The sequence below is a fragment of the Astatotilapia calliptera genome, chromosome 20 (genome assembly GCF_964374335.1).
Source record: "Astatotilapia calliptera chromosome 20, fAstCal68.1, whole genome shotgun sequence".
NCBI classification, from domain to species: domain Eukaryota; kingdom Metazoa; phylum Chordata; class Actinopteri; order Cichliformes; family Cichlidae; genus Astatotilapia; species Astatotilapia calliptera.
The window spans coordinates 21,780,830-21,805,596 of record NC_137441.1 but is presented as its reverse complement, the minus strand read 5'-3'; the positions used below and the strand labels follow the sequence as shown (position 1 = coordinate 21,805,596).

Here is a 24,767-nt window from a genome sequence, read left to right as displayed (position 1 = left end):
TTTTGGCGCAATGCTCGCTCAAAGCCTGCCGTTTATGCACAGAGAGAAGACTGCAGGCACCGGTGTCTTTAACTCTCAAAACTGTTTTTATTTATATTAACCATTTATATGCATCCACAGCAACATTCTTAATGATCCCCACATTATATACGCAGTCCATTACAAAGGAGGGTGAGAACATGATGCTAGACAACTTACAGGAAACAGAAGTAATGAAACGCAGCAAGAGGGGGTGAGGGTACATCTGACGAGGGGCTCGGGTTACATGCAGCCATGCACATTTCAATTTATACTGAAGCCTTTAGACAAAGCATCCACAGGAATGAAAAAACTAAACAAGTACAAAAAAATGAACAAAGCTAGAGAAAGTGAAGCTAAATCAAGTTTAGAAAGCAACGGGACAGAAAAAGTGTGTGCTCACTGTATTAAAAACAAAACACACACAAAAAAAAAAAAAAAAAAAGGTGGGTCAGCACCATCTCATGTTTTCCTTAATGTGATGCTACAATTCCAGTCCATCTTGAATACACCACCACAAACAAATCAAACCAGGCAACTCAAACTTTAAAAGGAAAAAAACAAAAACAAACAACACATTTATATTACGACAATCATCAAAGTGTCCAAATATCCCCTAATAATCGACCACAGGTCTGGTTAATGTTAGCAAGAGCCGGTTTTTAGCTTGAAACCAGACCACAAGGTGCTTTGGTGCGTGGACACCCTCTCTCTGGTAGGTGGTTGTTAGGTGGTGGAGGAGGAACTCCATTAGCAGCAGCTTTACTACTTACTGCTACTGTTAACAGGAGCTCTTAGATCATAAGTGTCCCCATATGAACTGAATGAATAAAACTACACATGTAACTTGTTAAGTCTTTTTCAATGGCTATTAATGTGAGTATATTAACAAAGGTCTGTCTCAAGTGAGTGCAGTCAAATCCTCAGACCACCTGCAGATTTTTTTGCATTGCACCCCCCGGACACCTGATTCAGATGCCGGTGTAACCAATGACGACAGATGCGTCATCAGCCGAGGAGCTGCTCCCACTTGGGGGACCTCCATGGATCTCCACTCTCCTGTCCTTTCTTTCATCAGCCCTCATACTTGTTAGTCCACTTCCTCCATGTTGCCGTAGGATGGTGCTGCACACTCGCCGGAGTGGGCAAAGAGGTCAGACGGTACCTCAGGGGTCAGCGTAGGCGGTCCTTCGGCATCCAGATCTGTCCCAAATAGCGACTGGCTAGAGGCCTGCAAAATAAACCAAGCGTTCACATTAAATCACATTGGTTCAGCATTCAGAGTGTTCATGTGTGGGCATGAAACACACAAAGACCATAAACAGATGGAAATTTTATTTTCACAAAGTTTATATATTAGAAAGCAGCATTCAGGTGGAGTTATTGAGATACATTATTGCATGGAAATTAAAATAGGTTATGATCTATTCAATACACTACTTGCAATAACTCGGTAATATTATACAGAGGCATCAAAATATAGGTTATGATTATTGTTCTTTTGCAATTAACATTTTTAAATTAGGCCCAACACACACTCACACACAAAGATAACTTTATCAGTCAAGTCCATTAAATCATTAGCCAATCAGCACTTGGAGGTCGTGCCCCCTAAAATACTTCTACAGAGTTGATTTGAGGAGACAAATTAGATCAAGAACACTGTAGACAAATAAAAAAAAATTTTAAAAAAATGGAATAAAGACTTGAGAATTGCATATGTCTGAATCAAGTATACAGTCTGATGGTGATCTGAGTAAGGCAGAGCACATACAGGTCTGTGTACTCTGACCTGATACCAGAGGTTTCCCTGAGACCCAAATACACACTCACACACGATCATCACGGGATGACTGCAGAGCAAAGAACTGATCTGTGGACGGTGTGGAGTCTCAACAACACTTGCAAACAGTTAGTGGCTGTGGATGAAGTCGTCCAGCAACTTAAGCTGCTAAACGGAATTATTAATAAATAAATATATTTTAAAATTTTAAATTTAAAGAAGGCTCTACAAAAATACCTTTGCTTATAGCTTACAAGTAAGGAACAATTCATGTGTAACTGTCCTTTAGAGCTCCCAAATCATTCAGAATTTAACTCCATTTAAAGCAGTGCAATTTATAAACATTACATTCAGGGGCGGACAAACATGTATAGTTTTATTGTTCTGAATATACTTTAGTTAGCCGCAAACTGCTAAAAAATAAACAAAAACAAATGAACAGAAAGAAGTCCCCACCACCCACAAAAAACACAACCCCTTAACTTTTCAAAGCAGTTATGGCTTAGAGGTATTCAATAAACACACAATTTAAAAAAAAAAAAAAAAAAAAAAAAAAAAAAATTTATATATATATATATATATATATATATATATATATATATATATATATATATATATATATATATATATATATATATATATATATATATATATATATATATATATATATATATATATATATATATATATATATATATATATATATATATATATATATATATATATATATATTTATATTTAGAGTGTACTACAGTACATGTAAAAGAGGACATGTTGTCTTGACAAGATCAGAAATTTTAAAAAGGCCCCGAAATTCATTTTTCTTAATTTTCAGAATACAAACTAAAAGCAGCTACACACACGGACACACATACATATACATACAATAAGGTTTAATATTTTCTTCTTCAAGAACACATTTTCCACCCATCATACATTTCTACTGTTAAAGGACCAATGTGTAGGATTTATGGGGCTCTATAAGAATATATTAATCATTGTTTTCATTAGTGTACAAACACCTGCAAATATAAACAGATGTCTCTCAAGTCACACAGACGGGAAGACCCAAACGGTTATAATGTAGATTTGCATAGGTGCTCCAAAGAAATGGGCATTCAGTTAATTGCCATTTGGAACCTCACCACTAGATGGCCCCGAATCCTACATGTTGATCTTTTATGAGTGTAGTGCACTGGAAACAAAAGGCGCTTTTCAGTGGGTCCTTGCTATTCTATAATGCTCCTATAAGCATCTTAAAAAGGATCCTACACAATTATCTGACTCCTGAACGCATCTAAACAGGCTCCAAAAGAGCTTTCAGGGTTTGCGCTTCAACTCCACATATACAATGTATAATTAAGGCTGTCATGGCTGATCATCTGAGAATTATTACCCAAAGTGTGACAATAAAAACTGAAACTTTCTTTAGAAATGTACAGAACTTGAAGCCACTTTAAAACAATGCAGAGGTAATGTAGTGAGAAATCTACACCCAGTACATCATTACAGTGTGGGGGTAGCTCTCCTGCAGCTTTAAATTAGCGTCTCTCACGATGAAAGAGTCAGCAGCTGTGACTTTAACATCAGCCTGTTTAAGTCTTAATATGTGAAGTAGTGCCGAGTATTTTAAAGGGTTTAGCCACTTCAGGTATTGTGGTGCTATGTAGAACACAAATATTTTACTGGAAAAACACTAAAAACATCTCTTCTCGTTTCTACAAACAGACTTTTTTGATTTCAGGGGCGGTCCAGCACGTAAACCCAGCACTCAGCTCCAGGTGGCTTTGTAAAGAAGAGGGTAGACCAAATTGACAAACAGAGCGAGCACTGCAGTGAGCGTGCCCAGAACAAAGTATCGTACGCAGTCGTCGTCGGGATAGTCCAACATCCTCTGCCTGCGGTGCTGCTGCACCGACTGTTCGGCTCCATCTTCCTCTTCCTCGTCTCTGTTTCTCTGTGTTCGGTGTCGCCGCAGCGCAGAGAGGAACAGTCCACGGGGCCCTTCGTCGAGCCCGTCGTCTTCCTCCTCCAGTTCCCGCCATATTAGAGAGGCCTGCGATTGGCGGGAAACCTGTGTCAGCTTCTGCGAAAAGGTGCGTGTTCTAACAAATACTACGATTACACGAGAAACCTCCAAATGTGTGTACTTGCTGAGCATAGTGATTTGTACGGAGATGACACGTGTGCTCTACTGAAACTGGGACAGTGAGGAGATTGTTCTTTAAGTGGGAATCAAATTTACAGGGGCCAGAAAATAAAGGGACATCTTCAAGCTCTTCTTACTAAAAGCCCAGGTTAAGAAATGTATATTTTAACCATTTTGTTGGAAACACTGTAACATAGTATATTCTTACCAATTTAAGCAAATTTTGTGAGATTGATATGAAATTTAAGCCTGAGCCTTGAAATCTCATCTGACAGCTTCTGAAATGAAAGTAACTGAACAAAGACTGTGCAGCATTTATCCCAAAGGAACAAAGTGGAGTTTTTCACATCCGGCAGTGACATGAAGTCAGTTTTTAATAAATAATCTGTATATCATTTGCACTGTGCTCACATGGAAAGACAACTCAATGGTTCAAAGTCTCACTGATCAATACATGGCTAAAATGCTCCAGCAAAAAGGAGGACAGGAATGAAAAACAGCTTAAAAGTGAATATAAAGTCTTTAAAACACAATACTCTTCCACTAAAAACACTCACGTTATTTAGCTGTTCATTTACTTACAAGGGAATCCTTTAATATCAGAGTGCCCCCCAAGATGTATGAAAAAGGACAATAAAATGCAGATTATACATTCTCCACTTATGTCTGTGAAGGTTCTCAGTCATCCAGGTCATCGTAGTCTAAGGAGCTTGGAAAGAAAAGCGTCTGGACTTCTTTAAGTTGTGTCTTCAAGCAACCTAAAGAAGTCCAGACGCCATTCTCCACTTAATTTTATACCCATATGGATTTGGATGTCTAAGCAAGATCACTTACAATACACACTGAAATTGCTTATAATGTGTATTTCCCGCTTTTCAATTGTCCACCAGATCAACAGCAAGATTTATTAATGATAGGGAATGATATTTAAAACCCCACAAAAAACCTCAAAAGCAGTTACACTCAAGTAGTGGGAAAAAGGGAAAAGAAAAAACCCACAAAGCTAATGCCACTTGACATCTGAGCTTTGCAGAGATTAACAGTGTGTCTCATGATGGATCCATCCATTATAAACCCACTGGGCTGTTTGTCATTAACAATGTCAGAGCACAAGCTCCTCTTGTCAAGACTAATTGAACAGAAGCAGCAGTTCTCAGAGAGATTTAACACACAGGCCTGTCTCTTAACACCTGGCAAGTACTGCCAGTTCCTCATTAGTGTGACACTTATTAATATCCCAAACCCCAATGACAGATGGACTCGATACAATGTACAAAGGAATAAACATGTACAACTCCCTCATTAACCACACTGACCCAAGCTAAAATCTTCCTACAGCCCATCAACCACACTAACAGTGACAGTTCACTCACCCCCACCCAAAAAACCAGAAAAACAACAAAAACTACAGGAGCTCTAAGTTAGCTGTGGGAAAAATTTCCTGTCTTATTGTTATGGCTCTCTCACCTGGCTGGCAGTAGCTCCTGCAGCAGTGGGCGACTCTGCACCTACAGGCCTGAGGAAGCGTGGCGGCCTCTCCACTGGGGAGTTTCGGCGCCGGTAGAACAGAACATAAGCGTAACGCGTCACCACTTGACTCTCGTCCACCATTGTCACGGTGCTGTCATCAAATAGACGCCAGCCTGAGAGTCAAGGAGGGAAGAGAGGCCGATAAGTGGTAGCAAGATGTCAGAGTGGAACTTATTGTATAACTTCCATATACATAAAAACAGATGCCACTGATCAGACTTACCAACATCACTGCGCTGGCTGTTCTTGTCACTTGGCAGGCGAGCGTAGGCAGTATAGTGGCCTCCTATCATTCCTCCATAGTGGTTGATGACCGCATACAAGTCATAGATAGGAGGCTGCTGCATCTCATCCTTCTGGCCAATACAGAACTTACTTAGATCTAGATTCCTGAAAGACGAGAGAGGCTAATGTTATAGAAACAAATACAGTATAGTATGATACAGTATTACTACTAATAATAGTCACACTTAGCTAAATAATTGACCAAATCTTTTTTTCATTAACATTCAAATGATGTGAAAATTAGGATACAAAAACATTTAGCTTGTATTGACCTGACTGGAAAGTCGACCATGTCATTGATCTTATCCCTCCAAATGAAACTCCTGAAGGAGAAGCGTTTGAGCTGAATGATCAAAACGTTGGGCAAACGCCACAGCAACAGTTGCTTGGAGGCCTCACGGTGCTGCTGGCACTTTGGACAGTACCTTAACACAGAGAGCAGAGATAAAGACCAGCTGATGAGACGAATGCACAGAATAATCGAATAAGACTTTTCACGTCAGGCCTGCACCGAATTTCATTTAAGAAGTTTCAACTATGAAGTTCACTAATGTATCTCTTAGCACAGTGTAGAGTAATAAAGTACTGGGCAAATGTTATGTCCTAATCCAATTTTACGCAGCAGACACCTGTTTACTTATGTTCACTATGATTCAGCGTTGAACTTGAACTCAGAAACTGAGAATTTTTAAAGTCTACTGGATTATTATCGTCACCATCACTACTGCAATGACTGTGGTACCTAAAGAATAATGCTGTGAAATAAACAATAAAAATACTGGTTGCCACCAGTTCTTCCCCTAGCCCAGGTATAAATTCTAGATCTTTCCCATAAAAGTTGACCTCTGAACATTGTTTAAAAACCTGAGAGCATCATTATCCAAACTCAGTTTGTTTTGTTAGTGTATGTAACTGTAGTATACTGAGTTTTTCCCTTTCGATGTATCAACATCTTTTTCTTTCTCTCTCTCATGTAATAATACACAAATAAAAGCCTCTGTTTGAATGTCTATGCAGGATCTGGAGCCCTGACACTATCCAGCTACAGACCAGGTTGTTGGTTTAAGTGTTAAGTTTAGTTCCTCTTTTTGAAGTTTGTATACAAGATGTCTCCTAGTTTAGTCGCTGCTGTCTGGGAGTGGGAAAGAGAAAGTTAAACCTGAGTTTATTGTTACACAGGCTAGACACATTTACCACTTGGTATGTTCACCAAGTTTAGAATTACATCAGACAAAGTGGAATTTGTGAATAACCTGAAAAAGAGCTACACGTCTAGAATCACAATCGATGCTACATTATTTAGAGCTCATTTCTTAAAGACTCCTACCAAGCTTCTTCAGGTGCCAGCACTTCTGGCTTGGTGAAAAGATTGAGGCACTGCTCGAGGGTGAAGTGTCCCGCTCTGGCCGTCTCACTCAGAGAACCCGGGTCTTCCTCGTACTCCAGTTCCTTGGAGCTCACCAGCACATATTCCTTTAGACGCTCGTTGTTCTTCCACACCAGCTCCAGGGTTGCATCGTCAGGTATATCTGCCAGTGCATCTTCTGCAGACGGGTTGATAGAGGAAAACATTGATGTGTGGAACTTTTTCTGTTTTATTTTTGTAACACTAAACCTCAGAAGCCTGAAAAAGTCAAAACGCATCTTATGACAGAAAAGTCTTGAAGAGGTTTTCAATTTAGCACCATATCTTGCTAAATCAACCCAATATGGCAATGAAAAGAATAAAACTAAAGAAAATCAGTTCTGTAGAAAGTGGGGTGGTACCTCTCTCATCCAGCCTTTGCTCCTTGTTGTTTGCATCCAGCAGAGCGATGTAGAACTGACTAGCATGACCTGAAGCAGATTCACACGGATGCTGATACCCTGCGACTGCAGCTGCAGAACGTTCAAGAAGTTTAAATAAGAAGGCAAGAAAAAAAAAAAAAAAGGCAAATCACCAAAATAATGAAGAATCTGTACAATACATTTACCTTCTGGCCGCACAGCCTTCTCACAGGACGTCTCTTTTTCAGCATGAGGGTCCAGAAAGCAACAAGAAGCAGAAGAGAGTGACTCGGAGAACCCTGAATCTGTGGTCCGTGTGGTGGAGAGGGACGTCTGGGAAGAGGAGAGGGACTCCGAGTCCCCTGAGTGGATGGCTGAGGCCTGAGCATACTCTGCCTGGGATTCAGGCAGCGAAGCGTGGCTCTCCAGCTCCAAGTTACCTGCTCCTACAGTACTGCTACCACCCACAGCTTCATCCTCCAGTCCAGGACCATCAGGGGAGCCTGCTGGCACTGGAGGGAGGTCTACTCGGGACTGTGATGTTTCAGGGGATGTTCTGCCTGACTGGAAAGGAGGCTGGAACACGTTGACTGAAAACCTGCACACAGAGAGACAGTAAAGGTTATACTAAAAGTTCACATTTTAGTATGTTCACATAATATTCATTATTAAATGCCATAAACATTAAACTCTGATTATTTTACATCAAAAAGCACAAGCGTTGACTGAAAAGACATTCAGAACTTCTTTTTTTTTTTGTCATACTCTGAGCATCAAAAATGTTTCTGGGTGTTCACAGATCCATCTGTGTAGCTGGCACAGAGAAAATACAAAGTACAGCCAGGGGGATCTGATTATTGCTCAAGTTTCCAGCATTAAGACAGTGACAGGGGAAAAAAGGAAAATAGAGAAACTAAGTTGAATGAAAATCATTTTATAAAAGTAAACTAGAATCCTTTATTAATGACTTTTTGAGCTTTAGCAGTGGAGCATGACAGAAAAGGATTTGCTAACACCTACATAAAAATCATACTTCTTTATTCCATGAGAGAATATGGAATGGGCCAGAGAGCAGCCAAGTGTTAAAAGATGAAAAGCAAATAAATAAATATTTGTAGAAAAAGAGGAAAAGTAAAGGTCAAATAGATTGAAATGAATAGAAGACTGTCAGACATGCGTACTTTACGCCACAGACATGTAGACAGACGTGTAATACAAAGAAACAATGCTGGTAGCAAACTTTGCTGCATATTTCAGCAGCATTTAATATGAACAGTTTATTAAAAATGTGATTAACAGTTACAAATGGCCCTTACATACATGAAGAATTTGTTTAGACACCATCCGCTACCTCCTTGTCTTTGTTTATACTTTTAGAATCGTCAAGTAGTTTGAGTTTTTTCTTCCATTAATCAAGTAAAACGAATTCCCAGGACCATCTCTAATTCAGACACGTCACAGCAAATTTAATATTAGTAAATCGAACACGATGACTTTGAAATAAAAGTGACTGTGTACCTGGAATAACCCTCTAGAAGCTGGACGAGCCGGGAATATGAGAGTCGAGACTCTGGGACACTGACCAGGAAAGGCAGGCCCACGTTCTCTGTGTTGGGTCGACACAGACTTTTGTGGTTGGGCCAGTGGGTTCTCTGACACACTCTGGAGAAACAAGAGCAGAAGAGTTAACATGTGAGGAAGTACAGAAATTTTATTGCTAACATATAATCTGCAGTTTTATCATTTATTTCTTATAGCATTGTATTAAAGATGTTTATTAAAGTTAATTCCACCATGTTAACCTTTTATTACAGGTACAGCCAGAAGTATTTCATACACATTGCATGATTGTGCTCATTCAGAGTTGATGTTCAGTCTCAGTTTATTGAAGGTTTCAAGCTTTGTGAAGCGCTATGACTTCACAATCTATTGTGTAAAAGACTTAGAACATAGAAGGCCGCTACACGCTTATAATACATATAGTACATATAATCTAGGAACAGGCTTGAGCGAAGGCCTGAATGTATTCAGCTTCTTGTTGCAACCTGTGGCATTTGAGTTTACTTAGTAACAGGTGACAGAAGATGGGTCAACAGGAGGACAAGTCAACGGGTATCTCCAGGGCCTGAAATTATCACCTTATTTGGGATGTTAGAAAGAGGAACTTCTGTGTCTGACTTTAGCTCTAAAATTGTTTCATTGTCTGTACAAGATGCAAATGATGTTCTTAGAAATACAAAAATATGTTATAGAACGCAAGAGGGGGCGTCAAACCCTGATGATATATAAACCATTCTCTGTGTATTTTTGGCAGAAGACATATGCTGATGTTTTCTCTCCTGTGTGTTAATAAACTCATTGTTTGACTGCACTCTTCTGGGCCTCCGTGGTTTGTGTCACTGCTCTACATTGATTGATTTCGCAACACATGTTCATAGAAAAGTTAACCGACTGAATTAATAACATGATATGGGAGTCACTTTCTTCCAGGCAATCCCTTGGAAAGTTCTTAATCAGCTATTTACAGTTGGAAAAAACATGTTTTGGAAAACTTACTGATTGCAGTAGCCAACGCGATAGCAGCGAGTGCAACGCTTCAGTTTGTCTTCTTCAGACACCGGAGGCTTCAGGCAGGCAGCACATTTGGAGATGGGGATATTGGGGACCTGAAGTTTCTGCAGAGCAAACACAAGGCTGTTAAAATATTTGTAGTCACATATTTCACAGGTTTTCAAAATGTAAAAGCGAGATTTATACCTGCTGCACTTTGAACAATACCACTCTCTCTTTGGCCAGGTCTTTGGAAAGCACCTCAAAACAGAATAACATGTCAGAGGAGGACACTGTGTCCAGGGAGTGGGTAGGCAGGAACATTCGCTGGAAGCGGTTCTTTCCCACCTGAGATGGGGGGGAAGAGAAAAAGTGTCCTTGAGAAAGTCACCTCTAAATGTCTGCGGTATTATACGACTCTCCCTCCTTTCCACGACACTGTTAAAGGACATTTTAAAATGTCTAACCTCGGCCAGTCTGAGGTTCTCGGGTTTGACCCTCACACTTCTAGAGATAGATTCCAGGACTTCAGCAGTACTGGAGCTCTCCTTGCTTACACTCACTAAAAACTGACACATACAGATGAATATTCATTAACAGGTCACAAGAGACACCTTTGAATTTCAGCACTTAATAATTGATGCAGAACTGCAAAGCTGTTTCTTATCTTACCTTGATGGGTTTTTTATGAGGTTCCTTAGCGAAGTAGAAAACTGAGAGCACCTTTTGTTTCTGTGGCAACGGCACGGGCAGGTAGAGGAAGGGGTCAAAGGTGATAGATACCTGAAAAAGAGGACAGAGATGTCAATGTCAATAAACAGAAACCAAACATGTGTGTTTGTGGGGTGGGGGACTGAAAAATTGTGTTATTGTGTTACCTTAGAGCATGTGGGACACACCAGTTTGGACTTGAACTGACCCTGAAACAGATCTACTATAAAGGAGTCATTCCGCATCTTGTGCCTCTGCCATGCTTCCTCTGCCACCACCTGCACCAACAACAAAAAAACAAAACAAAACATCAGGTCAAGGTTTGACAAAATTCTAGCAGGAAACAGTTACCATTTAATCTCATCACATTAGCCAAAGAAAAACACTAACTTCGTCTAGCCGCCCGTCAGAGTCGACCGTTTCTGTGTAAGGTTTGTTCTGGATGCGGTTCAAGTCCTCGTGGAGTCCGTCCAGCAGGAATGCCATGAACTCCTGGGCATCGTGCTGGGCGTAACCAGTAAACTGACTTGCTTTACTTGCCACAATTGCCTGTGTGTTTGCAAACAGATGGAGAAAATGAAGGCAGATTGAAAACTTCCAGAGAAAAATTGCTGTAGAAGAGGAGAAGATCTCAGGAAAATCTCAGGGTGCCGCTTTTGTACCTTGAGTTTTGAGGGCTGGAAGGCGTGGTGCGTTCCTTTCCAAAGAGCCCTGAGCAGCACAGCAAAGCTGATGGCTAGCCTGCCTCCTGTTCCCAGTGGATTAGTGCAGTTGATTTCTGCCTCAAAGGCTCGGTCTGTGGGGAAACAGAAAATACAGGAATGCAAAAAGATAATATTTTCTATCAACCTTTGGCGAATTACATTGTTTCCAAGGAACTAGGTGACCCAGATTTTCAGTGCTCTAAATGCTTCAAGTCCACAAACTTCTGCAGTTGTAGCTAATGGAGATAAATCCTGTGGAAGTTCCTGAGCACTCATTAAGCCTGCCCCTGTGGGCCATGACATTGTACCAAAGCCATAATAAAACATAGCCTGTTTTACTTTTCAACACAAAAACCCAACAACACGGTGCTCTTCTTGGCAACAGCATTAAAGATGAAGTAAATTATCCCTTTGGGTGTGCATTAGAGCAGCATTTATTAAAACAGTGCTGAATTATAAATGTATTCCTGTATTATTTTTAAGAGGTAAAAAGAGTAAATCCATTATTTACCATGAAAGTAATCCCTGAGTTCTCTGGTGTTGGACAGGGACTGAATGACGCTGTTCATGAAGCAGGTGTTTCCGAGGTTGACCAACCCTGTAAAACCAGGCAAGCACACCTTCTTCTCTTCCTCTTCCTCATGGCGCTCGCTGCTGGCCGGAGGTGCGTGGGTCATGGGCTGCACCATGCAGGTAGGCTTAGGCTGGGAAACACACACTGTCATTTACTCTAGTTGTATATGTTTGTATTTGTACTTTTATTAGCCTCACTTAATAACTATTCACTCATCCAGACTCTATGGTGTCACCTCTGCTGCTGTCAGCTCTTATGACACACGTGGACCAAATGATAATAAAACCACTAGAAGTAAAAACAATATAACAATAGTAGTACGGTACACAGTTTCAAGTCTATATGGGTATTCATTAATCCATTCACCATGGTAACAGTAGGCTCTGGCTTGGTAATAGCAACGTGCTCAGAGACTGTGCGTGGAGCCACAGAGTCCAAACCCCCATCTTCCACTCTGGTTGGGGCCTTGGGTTTTTCTTCCCCAACCCGCGGAGGCTCCTCCTTGGCTGGGAGGTTGTGCTGACTGCTGCCTGGCTGGCTCTTCTCCATGCAGGCAGGGCTGGAGGGCACAGCGACCTTAGCGCCACCCACTGCACCTTAAACAGAGGACAATAGAGGTTGTGGTTAGAAAATGAAGCTCATCAGCAAGAGATGTGACAGGAATAATAAATATAGTTTTGCAGCAATATTCATTTACATGCCACGTTACAGAGGTCAAATTCCTGTACCTGAAAAACCCACATGCATTTGTCTCAACCACAAACAGTAAAGAAAAAACACTAACAAAAGACAACAAACTGCCCTAAATTCAAGCAATAAGTGCTGGTCATCTTTATTGTGGAACTTCTCTGGATTATCATGTCCAAAAATCCTGCAGAACAAAACCAAAGACTTTATCTAATGTTGACAAGTAGAAGCCTGGCAGCAGACCTTGTGTGGCTTGGGCCTCCAGGCCCCCCCAGCGTTGGCTGTGCCTCTTCTTCAGAGTGATGTCCAGACGGGAGGGAGTGAAGGCGTAGCTGCACAACTCAGGCTGGATCAGATTCCTGAATCACAGGAAGGAGAGTACACAGGTCAGATTGTAAAGGCAAAAAGAAGTTCAGGGAGGTGAGTGATCTACGAGAATGTCATCAGTGCAACATTCCCACTTTGTTATTCATCACGTAATGTCTGGAAGACATTTATAACATTCCAGATATTAAACATATTTATGTTGTCCGCACCACTTCCATTTGTGCCGAGTGCTTAAACCCGTAAAAAGAAACCACAGATAAGGAAGTTTGATTCCACAAGTTTCCTTAAATGTGGTGACAGGTTCTACCTTATAAGTTTGATGTCTTTGCCCTGATTTAACCCTAGTGATTTAGCACTCTTGTTTCTTCATGGCTAATTAGGCTGTTCCAATTAGTTAGATACTGATGAAGCTAGCCGTGATTCCTGGAACAGCTCAGTATATCTGTACAGTTAGCCCACACATCTACACAGAAAAACATTCCGGTGTTGCGCTCTTCACCTGCTCATTTTAAGATTCTGGTTTCTAAGCAAGAACAAGCAAACTCCAACAGTACCTGAGTTTGACTTGCCACTTGAAGACTGTGTTCGGTCCACAATCTGAATGAAGCCGCAGAAAGCTGACATCACTGTAAAGGAAAGCCAAAGGAAGGTCAATCACTCGCTGCTCTTTCGAGACTGGCCAAAAGGAAGCCACATGCTTTATTAGTAGATATTCATGGTCATAACCTTGTCTGGAAGATGAGGGTGAAGTCCTGTTCCCTGAAGATGACTCTGGCTGTATCCCTGCAGATCCCCTTCAGGTAAACATTGACTACCATCAAGTCTGTGCCCTTCTCATATGAATCATTCTTCACATACTGCAGGTTTACCATGGGCTCTGGGGCTGTGGGAAGTTTGGACAAAGTATTAACAAAAAGAAGTTATTTGAGGTGGTTTGTGCATCTGAATAGCATGCCTAATATGATCCCAGGAAAGGTGTTTAAGGTGTGCGGGACAGGTCCTGGTTGAGAGCCAAGGTTATCTCACAGCTGGCTTGGAACCAAAGATTTTAAATGTTTTCAGCATTTATATGTTGCAGTTGTGATCTTTGGTCATAAACCAGTTTCAAGAAGAAGAAAAGTTAGTGAGACTAAAAGAGAATTTTGGAAGGTGCCAAATTTTGGAATTTACTATTTTCACCTTCAATTATACGCTAAATAAATAAATAAATAAATATTACACAAAGTCAGTCAAACTGGGGGGGGGGGGGGGGGGGGGAATCAACCTATGAAATGATCTCACCTGCTTTTGTGCAAAAACAACAAGTGCACCGTAGAGGCAACAACCGAACCTAAGAAAGTGAATGGTTTTACAGGTATACCACTGCTCTCTTACTCCAGCTGACTGATTTTTCCTCTACCTCTACTTTTTGCCACTGTCTTTGCACTGCACTGGTAGCATGACACAGTACATGTTGCATGGATAGTCCAGCTTCCCCAGATTAGCACATTGGTGCTGTTATGATAGTGTTCTCCAAGCCTCCCAGCACTGTCTTAAGAATGGATGAGACTCCAAGAGATGATCCATTACTCAAGGACAGCTGGACAGGGTTGTACACATTTCTAACCAAACTGTCAAAACAGACACTATGAGTGTGGCATGAGGGTCTTTAGTGGGACTTGTGCTAACGGAGAACCCTGGCTTGTCAACCAATATGAATGCACTACAGGTACTATGACCTGTCGCTGGTGACAAGGTTACTAGCAAAAAGCAAAGCTAGAGAAAAATCAGCAAATAGGGGACGAGGAAAGAGCAATGGTTTGGCTTCCACATGCAAAAACATTCCCCTTTTTGGAGTGGTCCTCTTGTTGCCTTTCCAGTGCATCTGCTCTCCTTTTGTTTGCACCAAAGCAGGTGAAATGGATTCCCAATGGTTTACACCTCCTCACTGAGCAAACCGATGTCCCCGAAATTGACTGATTGTGTGTTAAACTGTTCCCTTAACCTTTTTCAGAAGCGCATTTAAGCACCATATACAACTAACCATCCAGTTGCTTCATTTCCAGTAGCGGCTCCTCCTTCGACTGGTCCCGCTTCTCCTCATCGTCACAGCTGCTCTTCGTTTGGGCAACACCTGGGGGCTGGCTTTGCTTGGCTGGCATTCCCATCGCCTCTACTGGTACCACTTCCATATCTCCAAGCTGCTGACAAATCAGAGGATCCTGCTCTGATTCCTGCTCAACGGGTTTTCCAGCTGGCTCAGAGTCTGTTCTGTCTCCCAGCCTTTGGGGAGAAGTCGAATTCATTTCGTTGTTGAAGGCGACAGGTTTAACACAGTCACTGGTGCTAACAGGAGCTGCTGGCTGGCTCACACTGACATGTGTTGTTGCACCAGACTGGTCTGATGACTGGTTTTGCTTCTCAGCCAACTGAAAAAATACAAATAAATTAATACATTTAAAAAAAACAAAAACAAAACAGGAGACATTTTAAAAATGAAAGAGCAACGTTCACTCCCAAAGTCCCCATAGGAAAAGGAGACTAAATGAATATCTATGAGCTACAGATTTTTCACATTTGAGAGGGTATACACAGCACCCTCTAGTCCTCTTATTACAGCAGTGACCAAAAACAAAGGATGCCATATACAGCTGATTATCCAGTGAGATCTAAAGTATCTGCAAAGTTACTTTTGTGACCTTAGCTGTATGAAAACACGCCAATACACATGAGCAGACAGTCCTCTCATGTCTCACTTACTGCTCTTTATCTGGCAGGCTGTTGTCTGGTGACAGGTTTAGATGGCATCTGTTAGTATGTTGTGTAAAAATATTTCATAAAATTACAAATCTCTCCCAAGCTCCAGGGACACTTGGAAAAGGGGAGCCCACACATGGCAGATGGTGTTACTGGCTGTAATCGAATTAAATCCTAGTACTGGGTGATGTGTGGAAATAATCTGCAATTTTAGTCTTTAAATGAGTCAGAGTTGGGAAATTATTTAAATTAAAAAAAAAAAATGTTTAATCATTTTAAATATTATTAAATATGGAAATATATTATTTCTATTTATTGGGTTCTGCATGATTTTGGGCTCATTCAGAATACGTCACATCCGCCTGACAGCTGTGTGTGACTATAAACACAATAAAAGAAAACAGCAATACTGTTGCTGGGGTAGCTAAGTGGCTGTGTAAAATAGAGATAGTACAATACAGACAGCTCTTTACCGTTGTGTGTTCACACTGTTTTGGTGTTTGTGAATTTTTTATTTCCCTGCCAGAGGAATCAAGTTTTTCTAACAGTTGGCAGGTTTCTTGCTTACAGGACAGTTAACAGCTCAGCTTACTGGAGTAAGTCAACTGTATCCAGTTATTTAAGGGCATGTAAAGAAACTGAATTATAAATCACAATATTATAGCTAATCTCACCTGAGTTCTGTTGGTAAGGGTGGAAGCAGCTGCTTCTGCTCCCTGTTTCTGTCCGCTGCCACGAGTCTCAGATCTGTTGTCTCCACTTTTCCGTTCCGTCTGTGGGCTCCGACCAGCGGGCAGGTGGGCACAGGTGGATTTCCCGTTAGCTGCTGTAGACATCACAGATGGCAGGTCGGCTGATGCAGCGTCCTTAGAGGTCTTAGGCAGCCGTACAACTGTGCGTTTGGCACTAGGTTCCTGATGCGGTTGCTCTGCTTTCGTGACGGTAACAGGCTTGCTGCTGGTGGTGGAGCCATCTCCAGCTGTGCTTTTAACACCTGCAGAGTCCGTAGTGGCCTTTTCAACCGTCAGTTTAGTTTTCAGGCTGCGTTTGACACATGATTTGCTAACACCGCGTCTTGACTCGCTGTGTGCAGGTGACGAGGGAGGCTGGGGCTGGAGATGTGGAGTTTTCTCTGATGACTCCAAGGCAACGGGCTTCATGTCTGGTTTGGTCTCTATGGATACTGCCTCCTTCTTTTTATTTGACTAAAGCAGAGGAGAGGAGCCAGAAGAAAAACACAGGGCTTACTTAAAGCTTCAATGTGCAAGACTCTCCTTCAAAGATTAAATAACAGTCACGTCTGGGCAAAATGTTTTTCTAAACGTGGTGCAGAACCCTTATAACAAGTACAGTGTGTTGCTTGCAGGCTAGCATACTTACCTCAGTTTAATTTAATATTCTTTTAAACTTGTTTTGAATGAGCGATGAACAATTTTATGCGACTCACCTTTAGAGAAGGCCAGATGTGGAAAGGAATCTTTTTGTGCATGATGAGATGGAGGAAGCCTCCCTTTTCCTTATACTGGACTTTGCTACATGAGGCCTCGATTTCCTCCTGCAGCTGGCAGCTCCATTGCCGTCCATCTGAAGAATGAGAATGCACCGATTTTAATAGACCACAGCTCTACCTACAGTATCATTTCAAATAGAATAACTGCAATAAATCCAAGATATAAACCAAAGGATTAAGTTTAAAGTCCAAATTCCAGAGTTTGAAGGCTAAACTGTACAGCTATGTACTTTTGTGGTTTTATATTTTATGACTGACCCAGCTTCTATTTTGATCTCCACTTTTATACTTTGCTGTGAATTACCTGGGAAATCCACATTGCAGTGTGTGTCTGTGAAGGTGGTGTTTATGTCCTCTATCCTCTGCACCCCCTCGCCACAGCGCAGCCTGACAGTCACTTCGTTGACATTCTGCTTCCAGTCCACAAACACATCTTGAAAAAACAAAGAAGCAGGCATATGAGTTTTAAAGATGAGCAGGAACTTGAAAATTATTCCACCCTGATCACTCAGCCTCCAGCCTGAGCCACAGTGACCCTGTTAAAACGTAAAAACTAAAAAAAAATCCTCTGGTTAAAAAGGAAATTTTAAAGTAAAAACCAATGAAGAGCACAGCATCAGTACAATGAACCCAAAGGAAAACACACTGAATGCACATGCTCACGCATTCACACAGACCACTGCGCTCATATGCTCAACTGGGTCAGTCTAGAGCACTCACGGACAGACCGAGGCAGACAGAAGGCAGTGAACTCAGCAATTACAAATGGGACATCTAAAATTATCCACCCCACACAGACTGTATTCCAAGTAAACAATTGCAAGAAGGAAAATCATCAAGTCATTTGCATGCTACCGAGCCACTTCTTCAAATGTAGACTCAACACACTAACGTGGACAAAAAGAAAGAAACAAGAAGACATGTACCACAAGGCTCATAGCACCCAGCCTTCAAGCCTCAACTTTCCCACACTCATTTCCTCATCCAATCTCTCCCCAACTGAATCACTCCAAAAAGGTCACAAGGAACACTCAATCCCCTTCAGCTGGTGACAGTCAGATTACCAGTGTAGCTGTGCCACTCAAATGACAGGAATAAACTTGTTGACATTTGTGACAAATTGTTTTGTTTTTTTTAAACACTTAACATGTGTGTTTAAGTGTATTTTTTTGTGAATTCTCAGTATAATTAAAATTACACTACTGCAACAGTGGACTGTTACAGCCAGAATGTATATACATATGAAAGGAGCAGACATGCAATCAAAGATTCTTGAACAGAAATCAATTGGAGAGCTCTCATTTGTTAAGAGCCCATAGTTGTCCTGCTCAAGCTAACAAGAGCCAATCACTATCTGAAAAAGTAAAGATATTAGCCAATCATGTTGTTGCAGTGTTGTTTGTGAAGTCCAATTGTGGGCTTAGTAAAATTGTAGATAACAGTACTTTGGCTTTTTCTTGGCTTAAAGTAACCATATTGTCAAATAGTACGGAACTTATTAAGCACTCTGATTGGATGAGAGGAGACGCCGATTATGCTAGCACCGAGTATTGTGTGGAGGTTCTGAAACTTTGCTCGTGTGTAGAATTTTATTTTTTATTTTTTGCAGTATGTCATCATATTTGACTTGTACACATTAACACACATAATACTCTCAAAGTGAAGTTTAGATTTTCTTCCCAATTTATTTTTCCCCAAAACATTTCAAAGATGGCTGCCAAGCAGCAAGAGTTTCTTTTAGAAAGATCTACAAAACTAGCAACTGGAAAAAAAATAACTTCTCAAAATCTATTTTTAATAAAGTAGCTTTTGGTTTAAGGTAAACTCATTTTGACTGTCACTACGGTTAGATCAACTACCAGCATGAATGTTGTGAACATTAAATTACATTTAATTTAAAGTGAGTCAACCAATTCAACTTAAATAGCATTTCACACTGTAATACTATTAATGAATAAAAAATGAAATGATTTAATTTGCTGTTTCCAAATACATTTTGCTTTGCATCACTGAACAGAGTTGGTGATTGCGGGTTTTGAATAATATCAAAAAATTACTGGTGCCTTTTCATGAAAAGCCTACAGCTGGTTGAGTATCTGGCAGTATCTCAGCTAGAATAACATCCCTTCACTATGAAGAAGAGGACCAGCAAGACAAATGTTCTCACATTCAGTCTCATGAGAAACCAAACAGAGCCAGAGTAGAGCTCATCTATTAACACTACAAACAGCCGCACTGACCTGAACACAGTCTAGTCTGATGAGACCCACTAAGATAACTTGCAAACAATACTTCCAGCACGACCAAGTATATATAATCAAAGCACTGATTACAGGCATGAGCTGTGCTCTACATGATCAGGTAAATGCTGTATCACTACGTTCACATCAACATGAGATCCAATATCACCTTTAAAAGCTGTTATTAGTATCAAATTATGCAGGCTTAAAACAACAACAACAACATATCGAAATGTGTGACAATATGGTAGTCACACATGCTGAAGATCAGAACACGATGGACACCAAATCAGAGACGAACAGAGTAAATGCAATTGGCAATTGGAATAGGTGCTAAAAACGGGACAATCTTCTACTATGTTCCTTCCCCCTACTGGCCAAAAAGCTGTTACTGCTGGACTAAAGTGGTTATTGAATAGAAAATAAGCACTACAGTAATAGAGCTGTAATTGTTGCAGATTACAGCTCTATTACTGTGGTGCTTATTTTAGTTGCTAGGGAGGTATCTATGCTTTGAGTCCAAATCCACGAGTACAAATACAGAAAACAAGTAAAACAAAAGGCAGGCGAATCTCACGTGTATAGTTTACAGGTATTGCCAAAGACTATAGACTTTGGAAAGAAAAAGCACTGTGAATCAATAGCTTATTTGATCAAGGGCTTATGGAAAATGTGAGAAGCTTTGCATTAGCATTTCAACCTTCAGGGACAAAATCACTCACAACTGTAACAGAGTTAAGTGATTAATACTGCTCAATCAAGACAAATAAATGATGGAGGAAAAGGAAAAAAGAAAAGGAGAAACATCAAGAAGAAAGAAACCACAAACCTAATTTACAAATCTGTGCAAAGATTATGTGGACTCAAATAAATCCTTCAGTGGTCAGACAAGAAAACTACAGCTGCTTTTGTTTTAACCTTTAAACTGGAAAAGTATTCCATTATGTTATTCCAGAAAGCATAAAACGTTTTCTTCATCTTTTAACACATTATATTCAGTATCTACTAGAAGAAGATGGTGAGTCTCAGACTGTTACATTGTCATTGCTTCTGTGAGGCTCTTTATAATCAAAACTATCCATCCTCTGCACATGTCCAAACCACCTCAGCCTTGTCTCTAAAACACTGAACTTGAGCTCTCCCTCTGATGTACTCATTCCTAATCTTGCCCATCCTGTTCTCTCTCAAAGAAAATCCAAAGACTGTCAACTCTGCCACCTCCAATTCTGCCTTGTATCACTTTGTTAGTACTACCACCTCCAAACTATACATCATAGCAGGTCTCACTACTATTTTATTAATCTACTCTTTCACTTTCACATTCCTTCTGTCACAAATCAACCCTGACACTCATCTCCAACCACTCCATTTAACCCGTTCCGTCTTCTTCAACTCTCTTGTGCAAATTATTCCACTACACAGAAAAAAGTTTAGTACTGCAAAATAAATAAAATGATGACAAACTAAAAGCTGGGCATTTACATTTACACATACGTGTGCTACCAAATTCATATAATGTAGTTGTAGTTAATATTTTATTGCTGTTATTACTGTTTTATCCGATAAAGAAGTTGCAAAGGGATAAATGCCTCAACAATATCCTAAGGACTCTAACTCCACTGCCTTGGCCTGCACCTGGTGAGTGTAGGTGGCAGGTGATTTAAGGGGGTTCTTGGAACAGCCCTTTGAGTTTGATTTAAGGACACAAACTAGGGCCAAGCAACAAATTGTATATTTATCTCAGCTACAATTGTACTATTCATTAATTATAAAAAATAAAATAATGAGCATAAAACAATTTCTTTGTTATGTTTCTGTTTGCTATGAAGATTTTGTCTTGCTCTCTGTTATAAAATCAGCACACCTCTTTCAACTACAGCCATGCACTTTGGTCTGTCTGCTTCATCTAAAGGTAAATCTAGATCACTAGTGTGTTTCTGCCTTTAGTGCATATGGTGAAGGAGGACATGCAGAGAACTGGTGTGGCAGAGGAGAATGTTAGGACAGGATGAGATGGAGGCAAAATAATCTGCTGTGGTGGATCAGCTAAAGGAACCAGAAGAAAGAAGATGACGATTACTGATTGGCTGCAGATGCTTTTGTCTCTAGATCACTGAGGGTCTCTCACCCAGAGGACTTTGTTGACATAATAAAAATGTGCTTTTTAATGTGCATCTAGAATGAAGTGAAATAATTACTGACAAAAATAACTGATCACAGCAAACAAATGAACCAGTTCTCCACAGGCTGTGGTTTGAGTAACCCTCCGGCTTACAGTGAATCTCTCACAAAGCAGAACAGGGACCACCGTCACTAGCTAAAGTTCAAGATGGTGGAATTTGAGTCACCAGGAGGATGACAAACTCCATGGAAAAGCAGCTGAATGACACCAAAGCAACACAAGTGGCCTAACCAGCTTTCATGTAGGGAAAAATAAAATACCAGGGACACGCTACAGGGGATGAGGCTACATGGTTACCTTTCAAAACAAAACATTTACCCACATTTTAAGAGTAGACATCCACAAAAAATAAAATAATGTAAAAATCCGTGTAGCTGGGACACTTTTTGTAATTCTTACCTTTCTTGACTTCTGCAATAACCCCATCCACGGCTGCAGCAGCTGCTGCCGCCGCTCTCTTGGCCTCTCTGCTTTCCTGGTTGGCCCTGTCCTTCTGCTTCTTCTTACTCGTACTGGAGGGCAAGTCTGAGCCGTTTTCTCTGCTACTGCCTCCTCTCTGCTGAGCTCCACCACGGTGGCCCACCGCCTCACTCCCGGCCACACCACTACTGCCGCTGCTGGCCATCTTCAGGCACTTGGCACTGACAGGCCGCCCGTCGCCAGAGTCACTACCACTGCTGGGGTCTGGATCTGAGGTGTGCCTCTTCCTGCCTGGCCCGGCTATCTTGGCGATGATGCTGGTCTGAACTCTCCCAGAACAGAATCAGGAAGACTAGTGAGGGATGGGGACCTAAAGCATAGACAATTCACTGTCAGTTATCATGATGTGCAATTTACAAGATGTAACAGAATATCAAACAGCTATGGGACTTGAGTAGGACACACACACCAGCAAACGCATGCACACATCCAGAGACAGGGACCTGCTGTAGAGCAGGTGTCAGATAACAGCAATGCTGAAAAAGAACATGACTATTGTGCCTTACAACAAAAAGCATATGGCTGAGCATAACATCGACTGAACCAGTCGGACATTGAGCTTTGCTCCGTTTCCTTAGCATAGCAACCGCAAGTTGCTAGCCCACAGTAAAATGACAAACAAAGGACAACAGATAAATCAGCCATTTTAGTTAGCGTTCAGTACAAACCATTTACTAAATAGCCGACCGCTGTTTATTAATCCGTATTGCTGAGCTTCCCCTTATCAAGCTAGTTAGCTTACTTACTGTAAGTTAGCCAATAACCAGCAGACTATATAGGTTCGTTTATTTTAAGGCACACGTGTTCGTGGCTGTCATGTGCCTGTAAATAATGAAGCATGCACATAGGTCTCCACGAGGCTTCAAACTAACCTTATATTCTCAAAGTCATGCTTTGGCAACTCTCTTTAAAAAACCTGCTAACCTTCAGAAGAGTAACATAATACCGTAACCCTGATGTACCTGGTCTACACTGCGAAATGTAACAATTGTTTATGTACATACCGTATCTAATTTCGCTGCTTTGACTTCTCGGGGCAGTAGTAAACAGTGGCATTACTTTCGCATACCGCCAGTAATGTTTTAATGGCTGTAGTTTATCTCCATTACCGTGTGCCCCAGCGGAGCGCCGGGCAGGTCGTCTAATCAAGCGCTGCTACAGAGCTCCGAGCAGCTAAAGTCATTAGCCTCACGCTAGCGGTAGCTCAAACCAAACGGGTTGGTACGGCTATTCAATTTAAACAAATAAGACAAGACATCTCGTGACACCTGACGAACATTAGCAGTTAAAACACTACATTCATATTAACGTAACAACATGACACTTACGGGGATTTATTATGATGCTAATTCCGTTTTAACACACAATAGCGAGCGACTTCTTTTCGTTGCCCGGCTGCTAAAGCTCCCTTCTCGGCCGCAGGCCGCTATGCTCCTACCCGAACTCGAAACCCCGTAGTCCACGGTGTTTCTAGAATCTTCTTTCCTTTAACCAGGGCCCATTTCTTCACATTTCAATTGCGAAGAAAATCAAACAAAATACAACAGCAGAAATCCTGCTCAATCCATTGGTTTCATCCGGCCTCTGCGGGGCGAGTCCTACTTTGTTTGGAGGAAATTACAGCGCTGACCGGCCAAACCTGAAACGATTGCACGGTCACTTCCTGGCTGACATGCTCACGTGATCTCTCTCTCTTTCTCTCTCGCTCTGTAACAATCTGCATTAGATTAAATTTCTCGATTTTTGATTATTATATACCACATTTATTATATTGTTCCGATGTCTAAAAAAATGTTCGAGACACTGAAAACCTTCCGAGTCATCTAAGGAGCATCCGAGAGCCTCTGTAATCAACATTTAATGGCGCTCACGACATCCTTTTGTGCACCAATATTCTCACAGAAGTTAAGGACAGAGGTCTAGATTTAGTAAGCCTTGTCCCAAATAGGTCTCCATTATCTTGTTAGACTACAGTACGTAGTAGTTTGTCTGTTTGTCTTTTCCTGAAAAATGTATGTAACTTTGGTTTTGCAGCAACTACATTTAAAGCGCACCAAGAAACAAACCCATAACTTCCAAACCTCATTACAATTTTGGCTCATTTACAAAAACTTCAAATCCAGGCAACTACAAATGGCATAAGGTAGGTATTTCAGATCAACCTCAAGTCTTTTGCTTTTGAGATCTGCCAACACTTAGTGGCAAACCTGGTAAACGGACAGCTGTAAAACTTGCAGTGCAGCAGATTCTGTCAAAAGGGCACATCAAGGACACAGACACAAAAATAGAAATGGGACATCTTGCACCACTGCAAACCCCATGCACATTGGAGCCACAAGACAGCAGGGTTAGAAAACGTGGAAACTTCAAATCATTCTGCTTTGTGATAAATGTAATGAAAAAACAAACAAACAAACAAACATCTACACAGATTTTTTAAAAGTTATTCATTCATCAAACTGTACACTTTAAAACTTTACAAAGGTTACTTTTGGTATTTTCATTTTGTTAAGCAGTTATCAATCATTTGGCTG

General features: G+C 41.0%; 1 protein-coding gene across 6 annotated transcripts; it reads right to left on the bottom strand.

Annotated features, from left to right (window-relative positions):
• Positions 1 to 67: 67 nt before the first annotated feature.
• usp19 (ubiquitin specific peptidase 19) lies at positions 68 to 23,903 on the bottom strand. 6 transcript variants are annotated; one of them, XM_026154323.2, is made up of 26 exons: positions 23,562 to 23,901; positions 22,153 to 22,543; positions 17,636 to 17,764; positions 17,269 to 17,405; positions 16,496 to 17,026; positions 15,109 to 15,493; positions 13,812 to 13,968; positions 13,640 to 13,711; positions 13,002 to 13,117; positions 12,438 to 12,667; positions 12,009 to 12,201; positions 11,456 to 11,589; positions 11,184 to 11,342; positions 10,961 to 11,071; positions 10,755 to 10,865; positions 10,550 to 10,651; positions 10,290 to 10,430; positions 10,089 to 10,207; positions 9,051 to 9,194; positions 7,739 to 8,130; positions 7,533 to 7,643; positions 7,093 to 7,309; positions 6,038 to 6,190; positions 5,704 to 5,870; positions 5,418 to 5,593; positions 68 to 1,249 (listed from the first exon to the last, which is right to left on the bottom strand). In XM_026154323.2, the coding sequence occupies exons 2-26, from the start codon at positions 22,376 to 22,378 to the stop codon at positions 1,109 to 1,111; spliced, it is 4,554 nt and encodes a 1,517-aa protein (XP_026010108.2). In that variant the 5' UTR covers positions 22,379 to 22,543; positions 23,562 to 23,901; the 3' UTR covers positions 68 to 1,108. The 6 variants fall into 6 exon arrangements, with proteins under 6 accessions (XP_026010108.2, XP_026010109.2, XP_026010104.2 ...); XM_026154324.2 differs by having other exon boundaries at positions 12,438 to 12,661; XM_026154319.2 differs by lacking the exon at positions 68 to 1,249 and adding an exon at positions 2,678 to 3,857 and having other exon boundaries at positions 23,562 to 23,903.
• Positions 23,904 to 24,767: the final 864 nt, after the last annotated feature.

What these genes read in the sequence shown, in the direction of transcription:
- usp19 (XM_026154319.2), bottom strand. Translation starts at nt 22,378, where the DNA reads ATGGCCAGCAGCGGCAGTAGTGGTGTGGCCGGGAGTGAGGCGGTGGGC. An exon ending in ACCCTCATCTTCCAGACAAG is followed by an intron (nt 13,712 to 13,811) that starts GTTATGACCATG and finishes TTTCCTTTACAG; the next exon opens with TGATGTCAGCTTTCTGCGGC. An exon ending in CAGCCAGCGCAGTGATGTTG is followed by an intron (nt 5,594 to 5,703) that starts GTAAGTCTGATC and finishes CTTGACTCTCAG; the next exon opens with GCTGGCGTCTATTTGATGAC.